Source organism: Oryx dammah, unplaced genomic scaffold (assembly GCF_014754425.2).
Source record: "Oryx dammah isolate SB20612 unplaced genomic scaffold, SCBI_Odam_1.1 HiC_scaffold_19, whole genome shotgun sequence".
Taxonomy (NCBI): domain Eukaryota; kingdom Metazoa; phylum Chordata; class Mammalia; order Artiodactyla; family Bovidae; genus Oryx; species Oryx dammah.
The window spans coordinates 66,768,136-66,786,227 of NW_024070203.1; the positions used below are offsets into that span (position 1 = coordinate 66,768,136).

The 18,092-nt window shown below is 37.0% G+C and overlaps 1 protein-coding gene across 1 annotated transcript in view; it reads right to left on the reverse strand.

The window, feature by feature from the left end:
- The window catches only part of LOC120879074 (fibrocystin-L), a 177,423-nt gene that overhangs the window by 110,681 nt on the left and 48,650 nt on the right, over positions 1-18,092 (reverse strand). The window contains exons 18-23 of the mRNA XM_040262130.1: positions 16,456-16,613; positions 15,315-15,428; positions 13,694-13,843; positions 12,008-12,132; positions 7,596-7,759; positions 5,875-6,047 (exon numbers count right to left, since the gene is read on the reverse strand). Coding sequence (XP_040118064.1) covers positions 5,875-6,047; positions 7,596-7,759; positions 12,008-12,132; positions 13,694-13,843; positions 15,315-15,428; positions 16,456-16,613 — 884 coding nt within the window. The remainder of the gene's footprint in view (positions 1-5,874; positions 6,048-7,595; positions 7,760-12,007; positions 12,133-13,693; positions 13,844-15,314; positions 15,429-16,455; positions 16,614-18,092) is intronic.

Below are 18,092 nucleotides of genomic sequence, written 5' to 3' on the forward strand. Positions count from 1 at the left end.
TGTTGTTCCATGTCCAGTTCTCTCTGTTGCTTCCTGACCTGCATACAGATTTCTCAAGAGGCAGATTAGGTGGTCTGGTATTCCCATCTCTTTCAGAATTCTCCACAGTTTATTGTGATCCACACAGTCAAAGGTTTTGGCATAGTCAATAAAGCAGAAGTAGATGTTTTTCTGGAACTGTCTTGCTTTTTCGATGATCCAGCGGATGTTGGCAATTTGATCTCTGGTTCCTCTGCCTTTTCTAAAACCAGCTTGTACATCAGGGAGTTCACAGTTCACGTATTGCTGAAGCCTAGCTTGGAGAATTTTGAGCATTACTTTACTAGCATGTGAGGTGAGTGCAGTTGTGCAGTAGTTTGAGCATTCTTTGGCATTGCCTTTCTTTGGGATTGGAATGAAAACTGACCTTTTCCAGTCCTGTGGCCACTGCTGAGTTTTCCAAATTTGCTGGCATAGTGAGTGCAGCACTTTCACAGCATCATCTTTCAGGATTTGAAATAGCTCAACTGGAATTCCATCACCTCCACTAGCTTTGTTCATAGTGATGCTTTCTAAGGCCCACTTGACTTCACATTCCAAGATGTCTGGCTCTAGGTGAGTGATCACACCATCATGATTATCTTGGTTTTGAAGATCTTTTTTGTACAGGTCTTCTGTGTATTCTTGCCACCTCTTCTTAATATCTTCTGCTTTTGTTAGGTCCATACCATTTCTGTCCTTTATCGAGCCCATCTTTGCATGAAATGTTCCCTTGGTATCTCTAATTTTCTTGAAGAGATCTCTAGTCTTTCCCATTCTGTTGTTTTCCTCTATTTCTTTGCATTGATCGCTGAAGAAGGTTTTCTTATCTCTCCTTGCTATTCTTTGGAACTCTGCATTCAGGTGCTGATATCTTTCCTTTTCTCCTTTGCTTTTTGCCTCTCTTCTTTTCACAGCTATTTGTAAGGCCTCCCCAGATAGCCATTTTGCTTTTTTGCATTTCTTTTCCATGGGGATGATCTTGATCCCTGCCTCCTGTACAATGTCACAAACCTCAGTCCATAGTTCATTAGGCACTCTATCTATCAGATCTAGGCCCTTAAATCTATTTCTCACTTCCACTGTATAATCATAAGGGATTTGATTTAGGTCATACCTGAATGGTCTAGCGGTTTTCCCTATTTTCTTCAATTTCAGTCTGAATTTGGTAATAAGGAGTTCATGATCTGAGCCACAGTCAGCTCCTGGTCTTGTTTTTGTTGACTGTATAGAGCTTCTCCATCTTTGGCTGCAAAGAATAGAATCAATCTGATTTCGGTGTTGACCATCTGGTGATGTTCACGTGTAGAGTCTTCTCTTGTGTTGTTGGAAGAGGGTGTTTACTATGACCAGGGCATTTTCTTGGCAAAACTCTATTAGTCTTTGCCCTGCTTCATTCCACATTCCAAGGCCAAATTTGCCCGTTACTCCAGGTGTTTCTTGACTTCCTACTTTTGCATTCCAGTCCCCTATAATGAAAAGGACATCTTTTTTGGATGTTAGTTCTAAAAGGTCTTGTAGGTCTTCATAAAACCATTCAGCTTCAGCTTCTTCAGCATTACTGGTTGGGGCATAGACTTGGATAACTGTGATATTAAATGATTTGCCTTGGAGACAAACAGAGATCATTCTGTCATTTTTGAGGATGCATCCAAGTACTGCATTTCGGACTCTTTTGTTGACCATGATGGCTACTCCATTTCTTCTGAGGGATTCCTGCCCGCAGTAGTAGATATAATGGTCATCTGAGTTAAATTCACCCATTCCAGTCCATTTTAGTTCCCTGATTGCTAGAATGTCGACGTTCACCCTTGCCATCTCTTGTTTGACCACTTCCAATTTGCCTTGATTCATGGACCTGACATTTCAGGTTCCTATGCAATATTGCTCTTTATAGCATTGGATCTTGCTTCTATCACCAGTCCCATCCACAGCTGGGTATTGTTTTTGCTTTGGCTCCATCCCTTCATTCTTTCTGGCATTATTTCTCCATTGATCTCCAGTAGCATATTGGGCACCTAATGACCTGGGGAGTTCCTCTTTTGGTATCCTATCATTTTGCCTTTTCATACTGTTCATGGGGTTCTCAAGGCAAGAATACTGAAGTGGCTTGCCGTTCCCTTCTCCAGTGGACCACATTCTGTCAGACCTCTCCACCACAACCTGCCTGTCTTGGGTTGCCCTGCAGGCATGGCTTGGTTTTATTGAGTTAGACAAGTGTATTATTATTGATATGATGAGTTAAAAAAGCAAAACTAACTAATGTTGGTAAAGTTAAAACAGTAGTTATCTAGGGCTGTGGGCAAATAATCCAATGAAAAGGAAAAGGCACAAAGAAGGTTCTCGGGGGTCTAATGATTTTCTTTATCTTGAAGTGATTACATAAGTGCCTTTACTTTGTAAAAATCATGGACTTCAGCAAGGTTGCAAGATACAAGAGCAACACACAAAAACCAATCATATTTTCTTACCCGTGGTGGATTCATGTCAATGTATGGCAAAACAAATACAGAATTGTAAAGTAAAATTAAAAAATAATAAATAAATAAAAATAAATAAAATCAATGCATTGTATACCTTGAAAAAAAAAAAAAGAAAAGAAAAAACAAGCATGGAGAAACTGAACTTAACATAAGATCCATGACAACGACCTCAAAGAAAATGAAACACTTATAAATGTAACAAAACATGTACTGAATCTGACCTGAAATTACAAAATGCTGGTAAATGTAATCAAAAAGTCAAATACGTTGGGAAAAAAAGGCAAAGAAGATCAAATATATGGAGAGAAAAATTGCATTCATAGATTAGAAGACTCGATATGGTAAAGGCGTCAATTCCTTCCAAAAGAATATATTGGTTTATGCAATTCTTATCAAAATACCAGCAAGATTTTTGTAGGTATTAACAAGCTTATTTCAGAATTTATATGGAAAGACACAGGACCTAGAAATAGCTAAAACAATTTTTCACAGTAAGAGTGAAGTAAGAAGAATCACTCTACCCAATGTTAGGGCTCAGTACATAGCTACAGTGATCAAGAGGGTGTGGTATTTATTGGTGAAAGGAAAGACACACAGAACAGTGGGACAGAATAGAGAAAAGTGAAAGTGAAAGTCACTCAGTCGTGTCCAACTCTTTGTGATCCCACAGACTATACAGTCCATGGAATTCTCCAGGCCAGAATACTGGAGTGGAATCCAGAAATATATCCACACAAATATGCCCAACTGATTTTTTTTACAAAGATATAAAAGTAATTCAAATGGAGAAAGGATAGTTTTTTCAATAAACGGTACTAGTGCAACCACAGGGATAAGCAAACAAGTGACCCTGGACCTAGAACTTCGTATCTTATACAAAAGTTAACTCAGAATGGATCATAGCCTTAATTGTAAAATGCACAACTACATAACTTTTAGGGAAAGCAAAGAAGAATATTTAGGACTTAGGGCTAAAAGTAGAGTTCTTAGACTTGAAACCAAAAACACCATTCATAGAAGAAAATCCTTGATATACTGAAATTCATCAAGTTAAGGTTGTTGCTCTGTGAAAGACCTCATGAAGATCATGAAAAGGCAAGGTACAGCCTGGGAGAAAATATTTGCAAAGCACACACCTGAAAAAGGACTTACATCTAAGATACAGAAAGACCTTAAAAGCTCAACAATAGGAAGATAGTCCAATTAGAAAATGGGCAAAAGGCATGAACAGATATCACAGAAGGACATATATGGTGTTTCACATTATTAGCCATCAGGGAATGTAAATTAAGACCAAAATGAGCTAATAGTATATACCACATCAGAATGGCTGGAACAAAAAATAGTGATAATGCTAGATGCTGGCATATTCATGGAGACAATGGATCACTCATACATTGCTGATGGGAAGGTAAAATGCTGCAGCCACTTTGGAAAAGAGTATGGTAGTTTCTTATGAAGCTGTACATGTGTTTGTCACATGACCCCATAATTACACTGTTGGGCAATTAACTCAGAAAATGAAAACTTATGTCACATGGAAATCCACAGATGAATGTTCATAGTAACTTTATTCAAGCAGCCAAAACCTAGAAACAACTCAAATGTCCTTCAAGAATTAAGTGGTTAAATAGACTTATGGTGCATCCATACCATTAAACACTATTCAGCAATCAAACGGAGAAGGCAATGGCACCCCACTCCAGCACTCTTGCCTGGAAAATCCCATGGACGGAGGAGCCTGGTGGGCCGAAGTCCATGGGGTCGCTAAGAGTTGGACACGACTGAGCGACTTCACTTTCACTTCTCACTTTCATGCATTGGAGAAGGAAATGGCAACCCACTCCAGGCTTCTTGCCTGGAGAATCCCAGGGACGGGGGAGCCTCATGGGCTGCCGTCTATGGGGTCACACAGAGTCGGACACTACTGAAGCGACTTAGCAGCAGCAGCAGCAGCAGCAATCAAAATGAACAAACTATTAATATATACAACAATTTGGAGAGATCTCGAGGGAATTACTCAGAGTAAAAAAGTCAATATCAAAAGACTTAATGCTAGCATGATTATATAAAGTCTAATTCCATTTATGTAACATTGTAAATGCCACAATTACAGAGATAATTATTGCCAGATATAAGACAGTGGCAAAGGGAGGTAGGTGGTGTGGCTATATGAAAGTGTATCCATAGGGATTCTCAGGATGGAACTGTGCTGTGGTGGTCAGCGGAATCTATACATGCAATAAAGAGCTGTGTGTAAGGATCGTACACATACACACCACACACAAATGAAAGCATGCAGAACTGATAACATCCAAATAAGGTCGGTAAACTGCATCAGAGTCAATTTTCCTGTTGTGCTATTATGTTATGCTTTTAGATGCTACCCTTAGGGGATAATGGGTGAAAAGTATGGGAATATTCCTGTATTAATTCTTACAACTGCACATGAGTCTACAATGATCTCAAAGTTAGTTTTTAAAACAATTTATTCATGTGGACATTTAAGTATGTGCACATACACATATGACACATTTTGTTAGACAGCTCAAAGACTGAAAAACATAAGATGTTTATCTTAGAGATACTAAGACTAAAACATTGGGTCTGGAAGGGGTAAAAGCAATTTTTGTGGAACACTTAGAGTGTTTTAGTCTTTTAAATCATAAAACTTAACAGAAAGTTCTTTGTGAGACTCAAATTATAATATTTAATTATTATTTAACCTTGAATTTTGAACGCCGTATACTTGGTTTTGGTTTGCTGTGGGAAGTTATATAACTAACTGTAGATGTTGTAAAAATTAAATGTAACATTAATTCTCATAACTGTAACATTTAACACAGATCTCATACTCAAACAGTATAAAAGAACTCTTTAGATCCTTTTGGAATTATGGAAAAACATCTCTTTCCCATTGTATCAATTTTTATACAAATAATAAAAAGTGTTTATAACGGAAGCAATTTAACAACCTAATGCAGAAGTTTTCTTTCAATAATCTCTGTTCAAAGATCTTTATTGGGAGAGCCCACAGCTTTTTCTTTTACATCAACAGAGAAAACTCTAGCTAGCTGATTTAAAACTTAAATCTGGTTAGCTGATTCTTAAGGTTATTTCCTCCTGCTTTTTTCCCCATAGATACATTTCTTTAAAAAGTTTTTAATGTTTAAAGTGAATTCTCATGGTCAATATGAAAATTCATGCTCAATTTCAAGCCTCTAAATCTTCATTTAATCCTTAGAATAACTGTCTTGTCTTATTAAAAGATATCTAATCTGTGTCATCTATTCGTAATAATGTTTTATGTTTACTAGGTCAAAGCTAATGTTCCATAAGTTGAAGATAGTTACTTGTAAAATTCTAAGCTTACCTGCCCAAAGCTCACAGCCATCATGGGTATATTATAACCGCAATTATATGATGTCATGGTGACAGAATACTGGTTGGTTATACTTGATCCATTACTTTTGGTCTGATTCACCTGAAAGTCCTTTAAAAATATTCCTTTGTTTGCTAATGCTGGAAGTCTTCTCTTTGACATTTCTAAAGAATACAAATAAACAAAGTAATGGGAGATAAAATTGCATAGCTTCTGCTGCTAAAAAAAGAAAGCATCAAATAATATCCATGTGTCATGGAATAAACTGTTTGAAATCAACTTTTAGAAAGACCTTAAGGTAAGTAGTTTGTGAGGTTTGGCAAACTTTCAATTCTAGAACATAAAGCTTTGAAGTCTTTTGATATATGAGTCTAAAACAAAATACTGAAAAGCCACCAAGCTCTGGGCTCCATGCAGCCCTCTGCCGGTCACTTAGTTTTGTTCTGGCATAGGTCCCTGAATATGGTGTTCACTAGGACCTGAGCCTTTAACCCAGCACAAATCAGCTGTCTTCTGTGCTCCACCAATCACAAAGGTCCAGTGATAGTGGATTCAGAAGGAGTGATTCTTACAGTGATAGTAACATTACTGTAAGCAATGTTATATTTAAAACTAAATGTTACTATTCTTACTAGTACCATTTAGTTTTAAAATAGTTCCGAAGAAAAGGATTTCAAAACTCCTCTGAAATATGGTAAAAGTCACTTATTAAGGTGACTGTTTGGAATTAGACTGATTTTTTTTTTTTTTTTTTTTTTTGAAGACTGGGCTTTCCTTATGGCTCAGCTGGTAAAGAATCCATCTGCAATGCAGAAGACCTGGGTTTGATCCCTGGGTTTTGAAGATCCTCTGGAAAAGGGAAAGGCTACCCCCGCTAGTATTCTGGCCTGGAGAATTCCATGGACTGTATAGTCCATGGGGTTGCAAAGAATTGGACACAGCTGAGCGACCTTCACTTTCATTTTTTTGAAGACTGAAGTTTAATGTTTATTATCTTATTAGCACATTTCACATAAATGAGTCTATTGACATAACTAGAAAGAAATACTAAAACTATCAGAAATAAGATTTTCATTTATATTTTTACTAATTATCACATAAAGACCATGGAAAGTTTCAACTCATTCTTACTAGACAGAGATCAATGGCAATAGTTGCCTTTCAGGAACAGATCTCTAGCTTGGTGATTCATTTCTCAAAAATCAAACTAGGCAAAATTAGAATGTTTTCTACAGTGTGGTGGTGGTTAGTCACTCAGTCATGTCTGACTCTTTGCGACCCCATAGACTGTAGGCCACCAGGCTTTTCTGTCCATGGGGATTCTCCAGGCAAGAATACTGGAGTGGGTTGCCATGCCCTCCTCCATGGGATCTTCCCTACCCAGGGATGGAACCCAGGTCTCCCATATTGCAGGCAGATTCTTTACCGACTCAGTCACCTGAGAAGCCCTTCCACAGTGTACTTATCTATAAATAGAATCCAGAACTATAAAGTTAATTCCTGCTATACTGACAAAGTTTGCATTAAGGATGCATTCATCTTTAGAATAATCATCTGGCCCTATTCACTGAAAATATGATTTAAACCACAATACTATAAACAATTTAACATTTCTATCTAAGATACAGAATATAAATAACATCTATGATAAGATTTTAGTATAAAATAGGTTTAAAAGTTTTAAGTTTTAGATATGAAATGATACTATGTACCATCCAATGTTGTCATCGTAGATGTCTGTCCAATGTATACAATATCCACATAGAAAGACTGTGATTCTGATGCTTTCTGCAAGCTAATCCTCTGAAGAGAAAACCTTGTCCCAGTGTATTTGGTTTGTATGAGATCCAGAAGGTCTATACAAGTGTAGGTCCAGCTGAAATATGGTTGTTTAATTAGATGTACAGTTCAGTTACAATGTTTAATGTAAATCAATACACTATAAAACACATTAAAATCTTAAGGAAGAAAAGTCTTTCTTTTCCCACAAGAAGAGCATAAGCATACTTTAATGGCACAGAAAAGCAGTCAGAAACTTACACTGGCAGGGAAAGATTTAATGTTGCAAAGATAGCTTTTATTTTTAGCCTTGGCAGTAGGCATAGGAATGTAAAGCAACATTCTACAGTGACAAGTAAGTCAACTAAGGAGCATGCACCTTGATGGAAAGCATATAGAAATAAGACACAAGAATGAAGAGTTCATTTTAGTAAAAAAATATATTTATCAGGGATAGAACAGAGAATTCAGCCAATAGTAAGAGGCAAGGCTGTAACTTGATAATACTTCCAAAAGAGCTCAGTGGAGTTGCATTGTCCACTATAACTAAGGGACAAACATTGCAGAAGTTATTAATCCATACAAATGGTTGCACAGTACCTTCTAAATTTAGATTCAGAGTTCCATTAAATATTAATTGCATTGGAATTTCATAAATTACAAAAGCAATTCAGTAACTGAAGTTTGCAATGAAGAGATAAATACTGCCATTCAAATAACTAAATACAATTTAACAACAGTCTTTGCACCAGCTACCAATGAACTGATCAACTGGTTAGTTTCTTTGAGCACCTTCTATTCTCATCTTGAAACTCCATGGTTTGCAAATTCATCATTGAGTACATTTCTAGTGCATCAAAGCTCAGACTGCATCATTTTAAAAAATTATATGCAGAACTACATTAAGTTAAAGTGCTCTTTAATTTTAAAAAGTATTTTGGGATTCTAAGCAGACTTCTATGACTAATTATATGATTCTGAAGTTCTAAAAACTACTTAGGAAAAAATGGCCCACTGAGCCAGACCCTTTATAAGAGAAATAGAGACTACAGACGATATCAAAACTTAAGCAAATAGTACTCTCTGTGTTTTGTGGCTAGATAATTTCATTTTCTAAGGGAAAACCAGATTTTATCTTTGGGATTTTGAAGCTGGATTTACAGCTACACACATCACTGATTTTGGAGACAATATTTGAGAAAAAGTGGCACTTTTTGATACTAACAATGTATTGAAAATAAACTAATGCTAACACACCTAATTGATCTATAAATGGACTGTCTTACCTACATAAGAGCAGGTCTAGAAACACCAGCTAGGAGCAGGAGAATTTACTTTGCTTTCATTGGTAACATTAATAGTTTTTAACCAGAGAACCATTCTTTTTTAAAGCATGGTATTTCTTGTTGAAAGATCTTGTGGCATTTAGGATAAAGGAAGCCCATTAATTTCACCAAATGTAATTCATCTTCACATTAATGCACAGCAGATACATTGCAGGCTAAAGGAAGAACTACTTAGTGATGTGCTCAGTGACAGTTTGACTAACATGGAAGAAATGAGATCTGTGAAATCTTCCAAAATCCCGCTGCAATAAGAAGAATGAAATGCATATAGGTGGTGGTGATCAAAATTAAAATTGTGATTCCATAGTTCAATTGGGGCATGAGGGATGTCCCTTCAAGAAGGACTGTTGCTTAACAATAATCCATCACAGATTATCCCTGATTTCAATCAAACTGAGTATGATACAGTGGGAAATGTTCCTTCTGTGCACAGGCTTTTCATGCTCCTTGCCTATTAACACGGAGAGGGCTGCCTTGACCCTTGGCATTGCTTCCTCCTGTGTGACGACCAACGGAGAGTGGCTGCGGCCTCTTCAGATTCAACAATTACCCTAGGGAATTGCAGCATTGTTCTCAGTCACTTCATTCATTCCAGGAGCTAACTTTGGTCCCATTTTATATATTGGATTAAACTGCTGTAATAGCCTCAAAGATATATTTACTCATGCGAGGGGAAACCAACACCTTCTTCAATACTGTCTTTCTCTATCTGTCTCTGCCTCTCTCTTTTTCTGCCTATCTTCTTCATCTTCTGTGGAAAACAACGATGAAGTGAAAAAGAGAAAGTGTTAGTCACCCAGTTGTGTCTGAATCTTTGTGACCCCATGGACTGTAGCCCACCAGACTCCTCTGTCCATGGAATTCTCCAGGCAAGAATACTAGAGTGGGTTGCCATTTCCTTCTCCAGGGGATCTTCCGGACCCAGGGACTGAAGCCAGGTCTCTTGTACCGCAGGCAGATTCTTTATTATCTGAGCCACCAGGGAAGCCCCAGATAAAGATGGATCCAATGTATAAAACATGCCCAAAGCGCAAACATAAGAGCCATACTCTGTTTAAGCAATGTCATTTAAGGGTGAAATCTGAACTGTCAGGAAAAGGACATTTTTTAAAGCATTAATTCAGGAAGGTTACTTTTCTTTTGTTAGGTCAGGGAGGAATTGGTTTTGACTCATCTTAAGCTTTTCTTAGAAAACAAGACTCAAGAGTGTCCTGCAACTTTCTCAGAGAGCAGCTTCCTATAGTCTGTGCCAACACAGTCTACTTCATACACAGAGCTCCCTCAGCTCTCTGCCTTTCGAAGTCCACTTCAAGTTTACCAAACTTCAGTATCTGGTGAACTTTCTGTCTTTGTGTATAAAAATTTTTTTTCTTTCTTTACATCCTATGAAAGCCTGATTCTAGATTTTATTCCTGGGGTAAAACACAAATAAGTATCCTTTAATGCTTAGTCTGACAATCCAAGGAATATTCAGTGGTAGAATTTTCATGTGTTCTGAACCATTCTTTGAAAGGTTCTTCTTAAATATTTCCTCTTTGACAAACATCTCTTGGGTACCTACATTTCAACTATGGCTTCCTACCTCAAGATTAGAGATTCTGACACCAGTATCTAAAATTGGTTCCCAGTTGCTCCCACTTCATCTAACTGAGCAGAAGATCTGAAGGTCATTAGGGCTATATGCTCAGGATATGATGCCAGAAGGCTATGCGTGAAATACAACATTTTTTTTTTAAACCAAAGACTATAACTTCCTTTCTTTTCTTAACAAAAGGTCATCCCACTTCTGCAAGGAGAAAGCTACGAGCACTGGCAAAACTTAAAAACTTTCAAATTAATCTGTAAAACAATTATCCTTCAATAAAAAGTAAATTAATTTTAAAAAATACATACAAGGGATGAAGGAAGGAAAGAAGGGAGGAAAAAAGGAAGCATAATAATGGTACATTTAAGGAGCTCACCATAGATATTTACATTGTACAATAATGTGAATGTTAAATATGATTTTAACTAAATACATAACAACAACAACAAAAAAGCTGGGCTGGGGCACAGAAGTGCGGTGTATCATTGGATACTGCATCCAAGTCCACAATTCTGACTGGCTCTGTCTGCTTCCGCCTGTCTGGTCCCATCCCCTGTCACTGCTCCTGTCATCAGGCCAGTGGGAGCATCTCGTTTTCTCCTGATGGAATTCAGGGAGCACCAACAGGCAACTCTGGTTTTCTCCTTACATCACCCCTTCCCTCCCATTCATGGGAGATCCATCTAAAAAGTTTTCTTAAAACTTTAACAAACAAAATTCCCCTTATAGTCCAATATATTTATATGTGTTTTGGAGTTTACACATTTCTGAAGGTATGGAATAAAAGCTGATCCCTACATTTTGAAAACAGTGTTGGGATGATCAAGAAAGCAGAAAGCCTGAAATGGCCTGCTCCTGAAATGGAGCAGTTTCTTCATCCAGAAGCAAAGTCCTCCATTAAGACCTCCTTTTTAGGAATTCCGTGGTGGTCCAGTGGTGTGCTACAGTCTATGGGGTTGCAAAAAGTTGGACACGACTAAGGACTAAGTGACGAATGCTTTCTTTTCTTCCTTTGGTATGTCCATCAAAATATTTTATTTTCTCCATTCACACATTCACTTTTTTTTTCAGTGATCAGTCTAATGATAATACTGTGATAAAGCAGTCTCTACCTTCCTTCAGTAACTAGAAACACTATTAGATTTAACAATGTATAACTTAAATTCTAAAGTTTAACTATTGTTTTGACTTTTAAATGGTCATGGATGATGAAACAAAGAATTTTTATTTTCATAATCTACAGATTTATTTTTGGCACAACTATTTCTGTAAGGAAACTTATGTAGAAGGCAGAAAAATCATGGTCAGACCCATGGTACACAAGATTTCTCAAAAACAAACAAACAAGAAATGAATTTATATTTATAGTTAATATACTATAGTAAAAAGTTTTCAAATTCACAGTGTCACTTACTTGTTTCCATATGCAAACTTGAATGGAAATTGTGTATCAGTGCTTCTAGCAATCTTGCTTGTGTCTTGGTATTGAAATTTTAGACCAATATAATTTGCCAGGAATCCTTTGTATGCTAAACATAACTACATAGAAAATATTAAAAAAATTAGCAAAAGTATCCTACTATTAAGTTTTTTTTTAGAAATTAAAATTAATTCAATACAATCCAATAAATGTCTACTGAGCTTTTTTAATACAAAATATATCGGAACATAGAGGAAGGAATGATTAACTTTGGACAATCAGATGCAGAAGAATTGGGAAGGTTTTATAGAAGAGGAAGTGGAGTGATGTGACCTCATAATAAATGATTAATTCTTTTATTGTTTTCTTAGATATTATTTCCTTAAGAAAAGGAAATAATTCACTCTCTCTAGTCATAGAGCTATGTAAGGATGAAGGTCAACTCTGAACACTTCAGTGAATGTAAAAGGCCTTTACACACATAAAGAAGACAGAAGCATTCAGGTAGATTAACTAGGATGTGAATGCAGGTGAGCATTTACAGATAGATGGACATGTTACCATCATGCATGCTAAGGGGCTTCATTCGTGTCCAACTCTGCAACCCTATGGACTATAGCTTGCCAGGCTCCTCTGTCCACGGGATTCTGCAGGCAAGAACACTGGAGTGGACTGCCACACCCTCCTCCAGGGGTATTCCTAACTCAGGGATCAACCCGTGTCTCCCGTGTCTCCTGTATCGGCAGGTGGATTCTTTACCACTAACGCCACCTGGGAAGCCCTGTTATCATACAAAACTCATTAAATACTAATTTTAATTGCCCATAACTCCTTAAGAATGCCAGATATATCTAGAATTTAGAAGTTTAGAACATGTGTTACAACAACTGGAGAATTTTTTAAAAACAGAAAGGGTAAATCTATGATCTCTTGGCTTAGATGTGTGTAATACCGATCCTAAAACTGGCATTTCCTCTGTGATTTTCTTTCCCTTTTTCCTGAGTGGATACCCAAAATCACTATAATGGCGATCCATTTTTGTTTCTTCTTAAATAATGAGGAATATTGAGGAGATTATATACTTTTAATTGTTTTACCATTTACATTAATGTGCACATATTTTTTTCCAAAATTATAAGATAAAGCAGAATACATGTGTGTGGCACTACATATTTTTTTAAATGTATTTATTTATTTTATTTGGAGGATAATTACTTTGAAACATCGTGGTGGCCTCTGCCATACATCAATATGAATCAGCCATAGGCATACATGTGACCCCTCCCTCCTGAAGCTCCTCCCACCTCCCTCCCCACCCCATCCTCTCCAGGTTGTCACAGAGCACCAGCTTTGGGTTCCCTGCATCATACATCAAACTCCCACCAGCTATCTGTTTCACATATGGTAATGTATATGTTTCAATGCTATTCTCTGAAAGCAGCCTACCCTCTTCTTCTCCCAGTGTCCACAAGTTTGTTCTTTATGTCTGTGACTCCAGATTTCTTTATTTGAGAATCAGCAGAAGAGCAAATCGCAAGCACCCAGAATGTGAAGCATGTTGCGAGGCCAGTGTGATGAGATTTCACATGACAAGCAATTTTCCTTGTCTCAAAATTTCATGAAATTTTATTACCAAGGTATTTTACAAATTCAATTAGCATATCATTTTGTTGAGCTTACCTGATTATAAGGAAATAATAAAATGTCTCCATATGGTAGTCTGTTTTGTTTAACATCTGCTGAGTCAAAAAGAACAGCTGGGTTTTTCAGGGAATAACGACCACAGTAAGCATCCGTTTCAGCTGTCTTCTGCCCTCTATTAATATGCTCCTACAGCAAAATTAATATTTCAAATGAAAACATGATTTATTTTTCTGGTTTATTCCCCAGCATCTTCACCTAAGTCATTCAGGTTACAACTCAGATCCCACTGTTTCCCAAACTGCTTTAACTTGAAATGTTTTTCCTCTTCTTTGAAAGTCTAAGGTTCTCATTCTATATCATTCACTTAGATCCATAATCATATAATCCCTGTACCTGTATTTGACTATTTTCTAAGTCCTATATTTCCCTTTATATTATGAACTCCTTAAGGATATTTATCCACTCCTTTCACAAATGATTTTCAGTGTTCATTCTGGGCCAGGTGTTTGCTTGCTTGTTCATTTGCTTGTTTTTTGTTTAATCTTCAGGGTTCAAGGAGCAAAGCACCCTATCTGTACACACAGGAGCCTACCAGTTTGGGACAAAGGAACCAAGGATTATAAAACTAAGCCTGAAGGGAGGTGTCTGATTCACATAATAGTATTAAAAAAGATGACTCAGGAGAAGAGACAAATGGATTGCTATCTAAAAGGAAAAGGGAGCTAAGGAGCTTCAGAGAGAGGGTTAAAATATATGCAGAGAAGTGGGGATGTGAGAGAGTGGTGCTGGGAAAGAGTGAAGGTAACGGGAGTCAAGAATGTGTGTTATGATGATGACCGTAGATGAAGTAGGAAAGGAGTATAATGTAAATTACTGTTCAGTTTCCTTGTCTGCAAATATCACATTCAGGACAGAAAAATCTCAATACATGTATATTTATTAAATCAAGTTGAAAACATAGCCCATTAAATGATGTTCCCTTTTCACTAATATATGTGTTTGCATAAAGCATGACATGATATATGTTATATATATATATATATTTTAAAGGACTCATTTATTTCTGGAGTATTAATCTGAATTGAATAACTTGCCTAAATATTTCCTATTCCTAAGGTATTCGCTTGGATGGTGACTATCTGGCTTCCTTGAGTCTTCAAAATAAGAATTAGGAAGATAAGTATATTTTAAATTTTCTTTACTGTAAATAAAAGAAAAATCTTTGTATTTTATCAAGAAATAAATACTGACTAGGCCTCATACTAACTGACCAGGGGGTGATCTCAAAAAGCAATGGAAGCAATTCACTATATAATGCTCTACTACAAATTATATTCTCTGAAGCTATGAGGAAAAAGAATATACTCTGAATCTAAGAAAGCAAACAAAAAACCCTACAGATTTCACATTTACCCATCTTGCCTACTTTCTCTTGATTAAGAAAATTCATATGTGGTAGAAATACTGCTTTTACAAATGAATCATTTTATAATGCAGGAAGATGCTAGAACCTTATCAATAAACATATAACAAAATTATATTTGTAACTTGACTTTAAATGATAAAGAAATTAATGCTAACCAAAAAATGACAAAATTCCACACATTTATATGAATACTTATCTTGTCCATTCTGAGGTTAATTAAATATTCCATACCAGGTTAAAGTCAGTTTCATAATCTCTGAAGTATTTCACAACAAATCCTTCTTCAAAATTTGCAACTTGTGGTGGACACTTACTGCTAACCATTTCTTCCACTGCTGCCTGAAACTAAATTAACAATAATTAATAAATAAGAACTAAGGTTTTAGTAATTTCTTTATGAAGGGTTAGAACATTAGTAATTTTACTACTAATTAGAATTAGTTTTAAAGGAATAATTTCATAAGATAATTCCCATGTTATCCATAACTATGAGGTAATTTCCTAAATAATTTTTAAATTTATATATGATAATCTCAGTATAATGACTGTTTCAAGATTTTTATTTTAGGGAATTCCCTGATGGTCCAGCAGTTAGGACTTGGCACTTTTACTGTCAAGGGCCTGAGTTTGATCTCTGGTCAGAGAACTAAGATCCCATGAGATGCTTGGCATGGCCAAAAAATTTTTTTTTTAAGTCAATAGTTATATCCAACTGGCTGATCTTAGCTTATTTAGTTATTACATACTGTAGGCATATTTGTTTAGCAGTTTTTTTAAAAGCATCAATGAGGTAAAACTAAATGAATTAGCCCCTCATTAAACAGTTCCAAATAAATAGCTTTCCCAATCAAATGAAAAATTAACTGGAAAATATATATATATACACTCCAATGCATTCTGTTTCTCAAAAGAAGAAATACAGATTCTGCAATCCTTTATTATTTAAGAAAAAATCTGGATAATACAGGAATTGGCACACATTCATGAGGTCTATAATTTCCACACTGTTATTTCTCTGGCAAAGCATACATATTTAGAATTAAAGAGTTGAAATAGCATATGATCTTTACTCATCAAACAAATATTAACTCACACTCATTGTACAGGCAGTTGTGGAAATGCAGTAACTCACAAGCAAGCATTCCTTATGAGCAGACGCCCCATATACAGATACCCGGACCCTGTTGGCACAGACCTAAGAACTCCCCATTCATTCTGTCTGCCACTGTGGTTTCTCCCACCTCTCTGCTTATCATGAGTCAGCTCTAACCCACCATGCCAAGTAGGAGATGTATTAGCACTCCTTAAAATATGTTTTTGTAAAAGGCTGATGTTTAAGTAGCTTTCCGCTTGAAAAATGAACACAGCATACTTCAGCTTCTGATGACTGCGGTGTCAGAGGCCTAGAAGTGATCCCATCCCAGCTGAGTGTGAAGGTGTCCAAACTGGGTTTTCCTTTGGTTTGTTCGGTAATAGCCAGCGTGACATTGTTCCCTTCAAATGCTTCATAACTGAGCAGATCAAAGTCTCCTGCAATGAAGTACCAAACAGAATCTGAGGCAGTCAATTAATTAAGTATCAATATAGCCATTAAAGAAATTCAGATTTAACAAAACTGGTTTTATTTGGAATTGCATTATCACACACACAAAAGGATGAACGGAGAAGATGCAGATCCTTGAATCTGAGACTTAGCCACAGTCAGTTCAGTTCAGTTGCTAAGTCGTGTCTGACTCTTTGCAACCCCATGAACCACAGCACGCCAGTCCTCCTTGTCCATCACCAGCTCTCAGTGTCCACCCAAACCCATGTCCATCAAGTCGATGATGTCATCCAACCATCTCACGCTCTGTTGTCCCCTTCTCCTCCTGCCCTCAATCTTTCCCAGCATCAGGGTTTTTTCCAATGAGTCAGTTCTTTGCATCAGGTGGCCAAAGTACTGGAGTTTCAGCTTCAACATCAGTCCTTCCAATGAACACCCAAGACTGATCTCCTTTAGGATGGACTGGTTGGATCTCCTTGCAGTCCAAGGGACTCTCAAGAGTCTTCTCCAACACCACAGTTCAAAAGCATCAATTCTTCGGGGCTCAGCTTTCTTTATAGTCCAACTCTCACATCCATACATGACCACTGGAAAAACCATAGCCTTGACTACATGGACCTTTGTTGGCAAAGTAATGTTTCTGCTTTTTAATATGTTGTCTAGGTTGGTCATAAGTTTCCTTCCAAGGAGTAAGCGTCTTTTAATTTCATGGCTGCAGTCACCATCTGCAGTGATTTTGGAGCCCAGAAAAATAAAGTCTGACACTGTTTCCACTGTTTCCCCATCTATCTGCCATGAAGTGATGGGACCAGATGCCATGATCTTAGTTTTCTGAATGTTGAGCTTTAAGCCAACTTTTTCACTCTCTTTCACTTTCATCAAGAGGCTCTTCAGCTCTTCTTCACTTTCTGCCATAAGGGTGGTGTCATCTGCTTATCTGAGGTCATTGATATTTCTCCCGGCAATCTTGATTCCAGCTTGTGCTTCCTCCAGCCCAGTGTTTCTCATGACGTACTCTGCATATAAATTAAATAAGCAGGGTGACAATATACAGCCTTGACGTACTATTTGGAACCAGTCTGTTGTTCCATGTCCAGTTCTAACTGTTGCTTCCTGACCTGCATACAGATTTCTCAAGAGGCAGGTCAGGTGATCTGGTATGCACATCTCTTTCAGAATTTTTCTGTTTATTGTGATCCACACAGTCAAAGGCTTTGGCATAGCCAATAAAGCAGAAATGGATGTTTTTCTGGAACTCTCTTGCTTTTTTGATGATTCAGCGGATGTTGGCAATTTGATCTCTGGTTCCTCTGCCTTTTCTAAAACCAGCTTGAACATCTGGAAGTTCACGGTTCACGTATTGCTGAAGCCTGGCTTGGAGAATTTTAAGCATTACTTTACTAGTGTGTGAGATGAGTGCAATTGTGCGGTGAGTGCAATTGTGCGGTCGTTTGAGCATTCTTTGG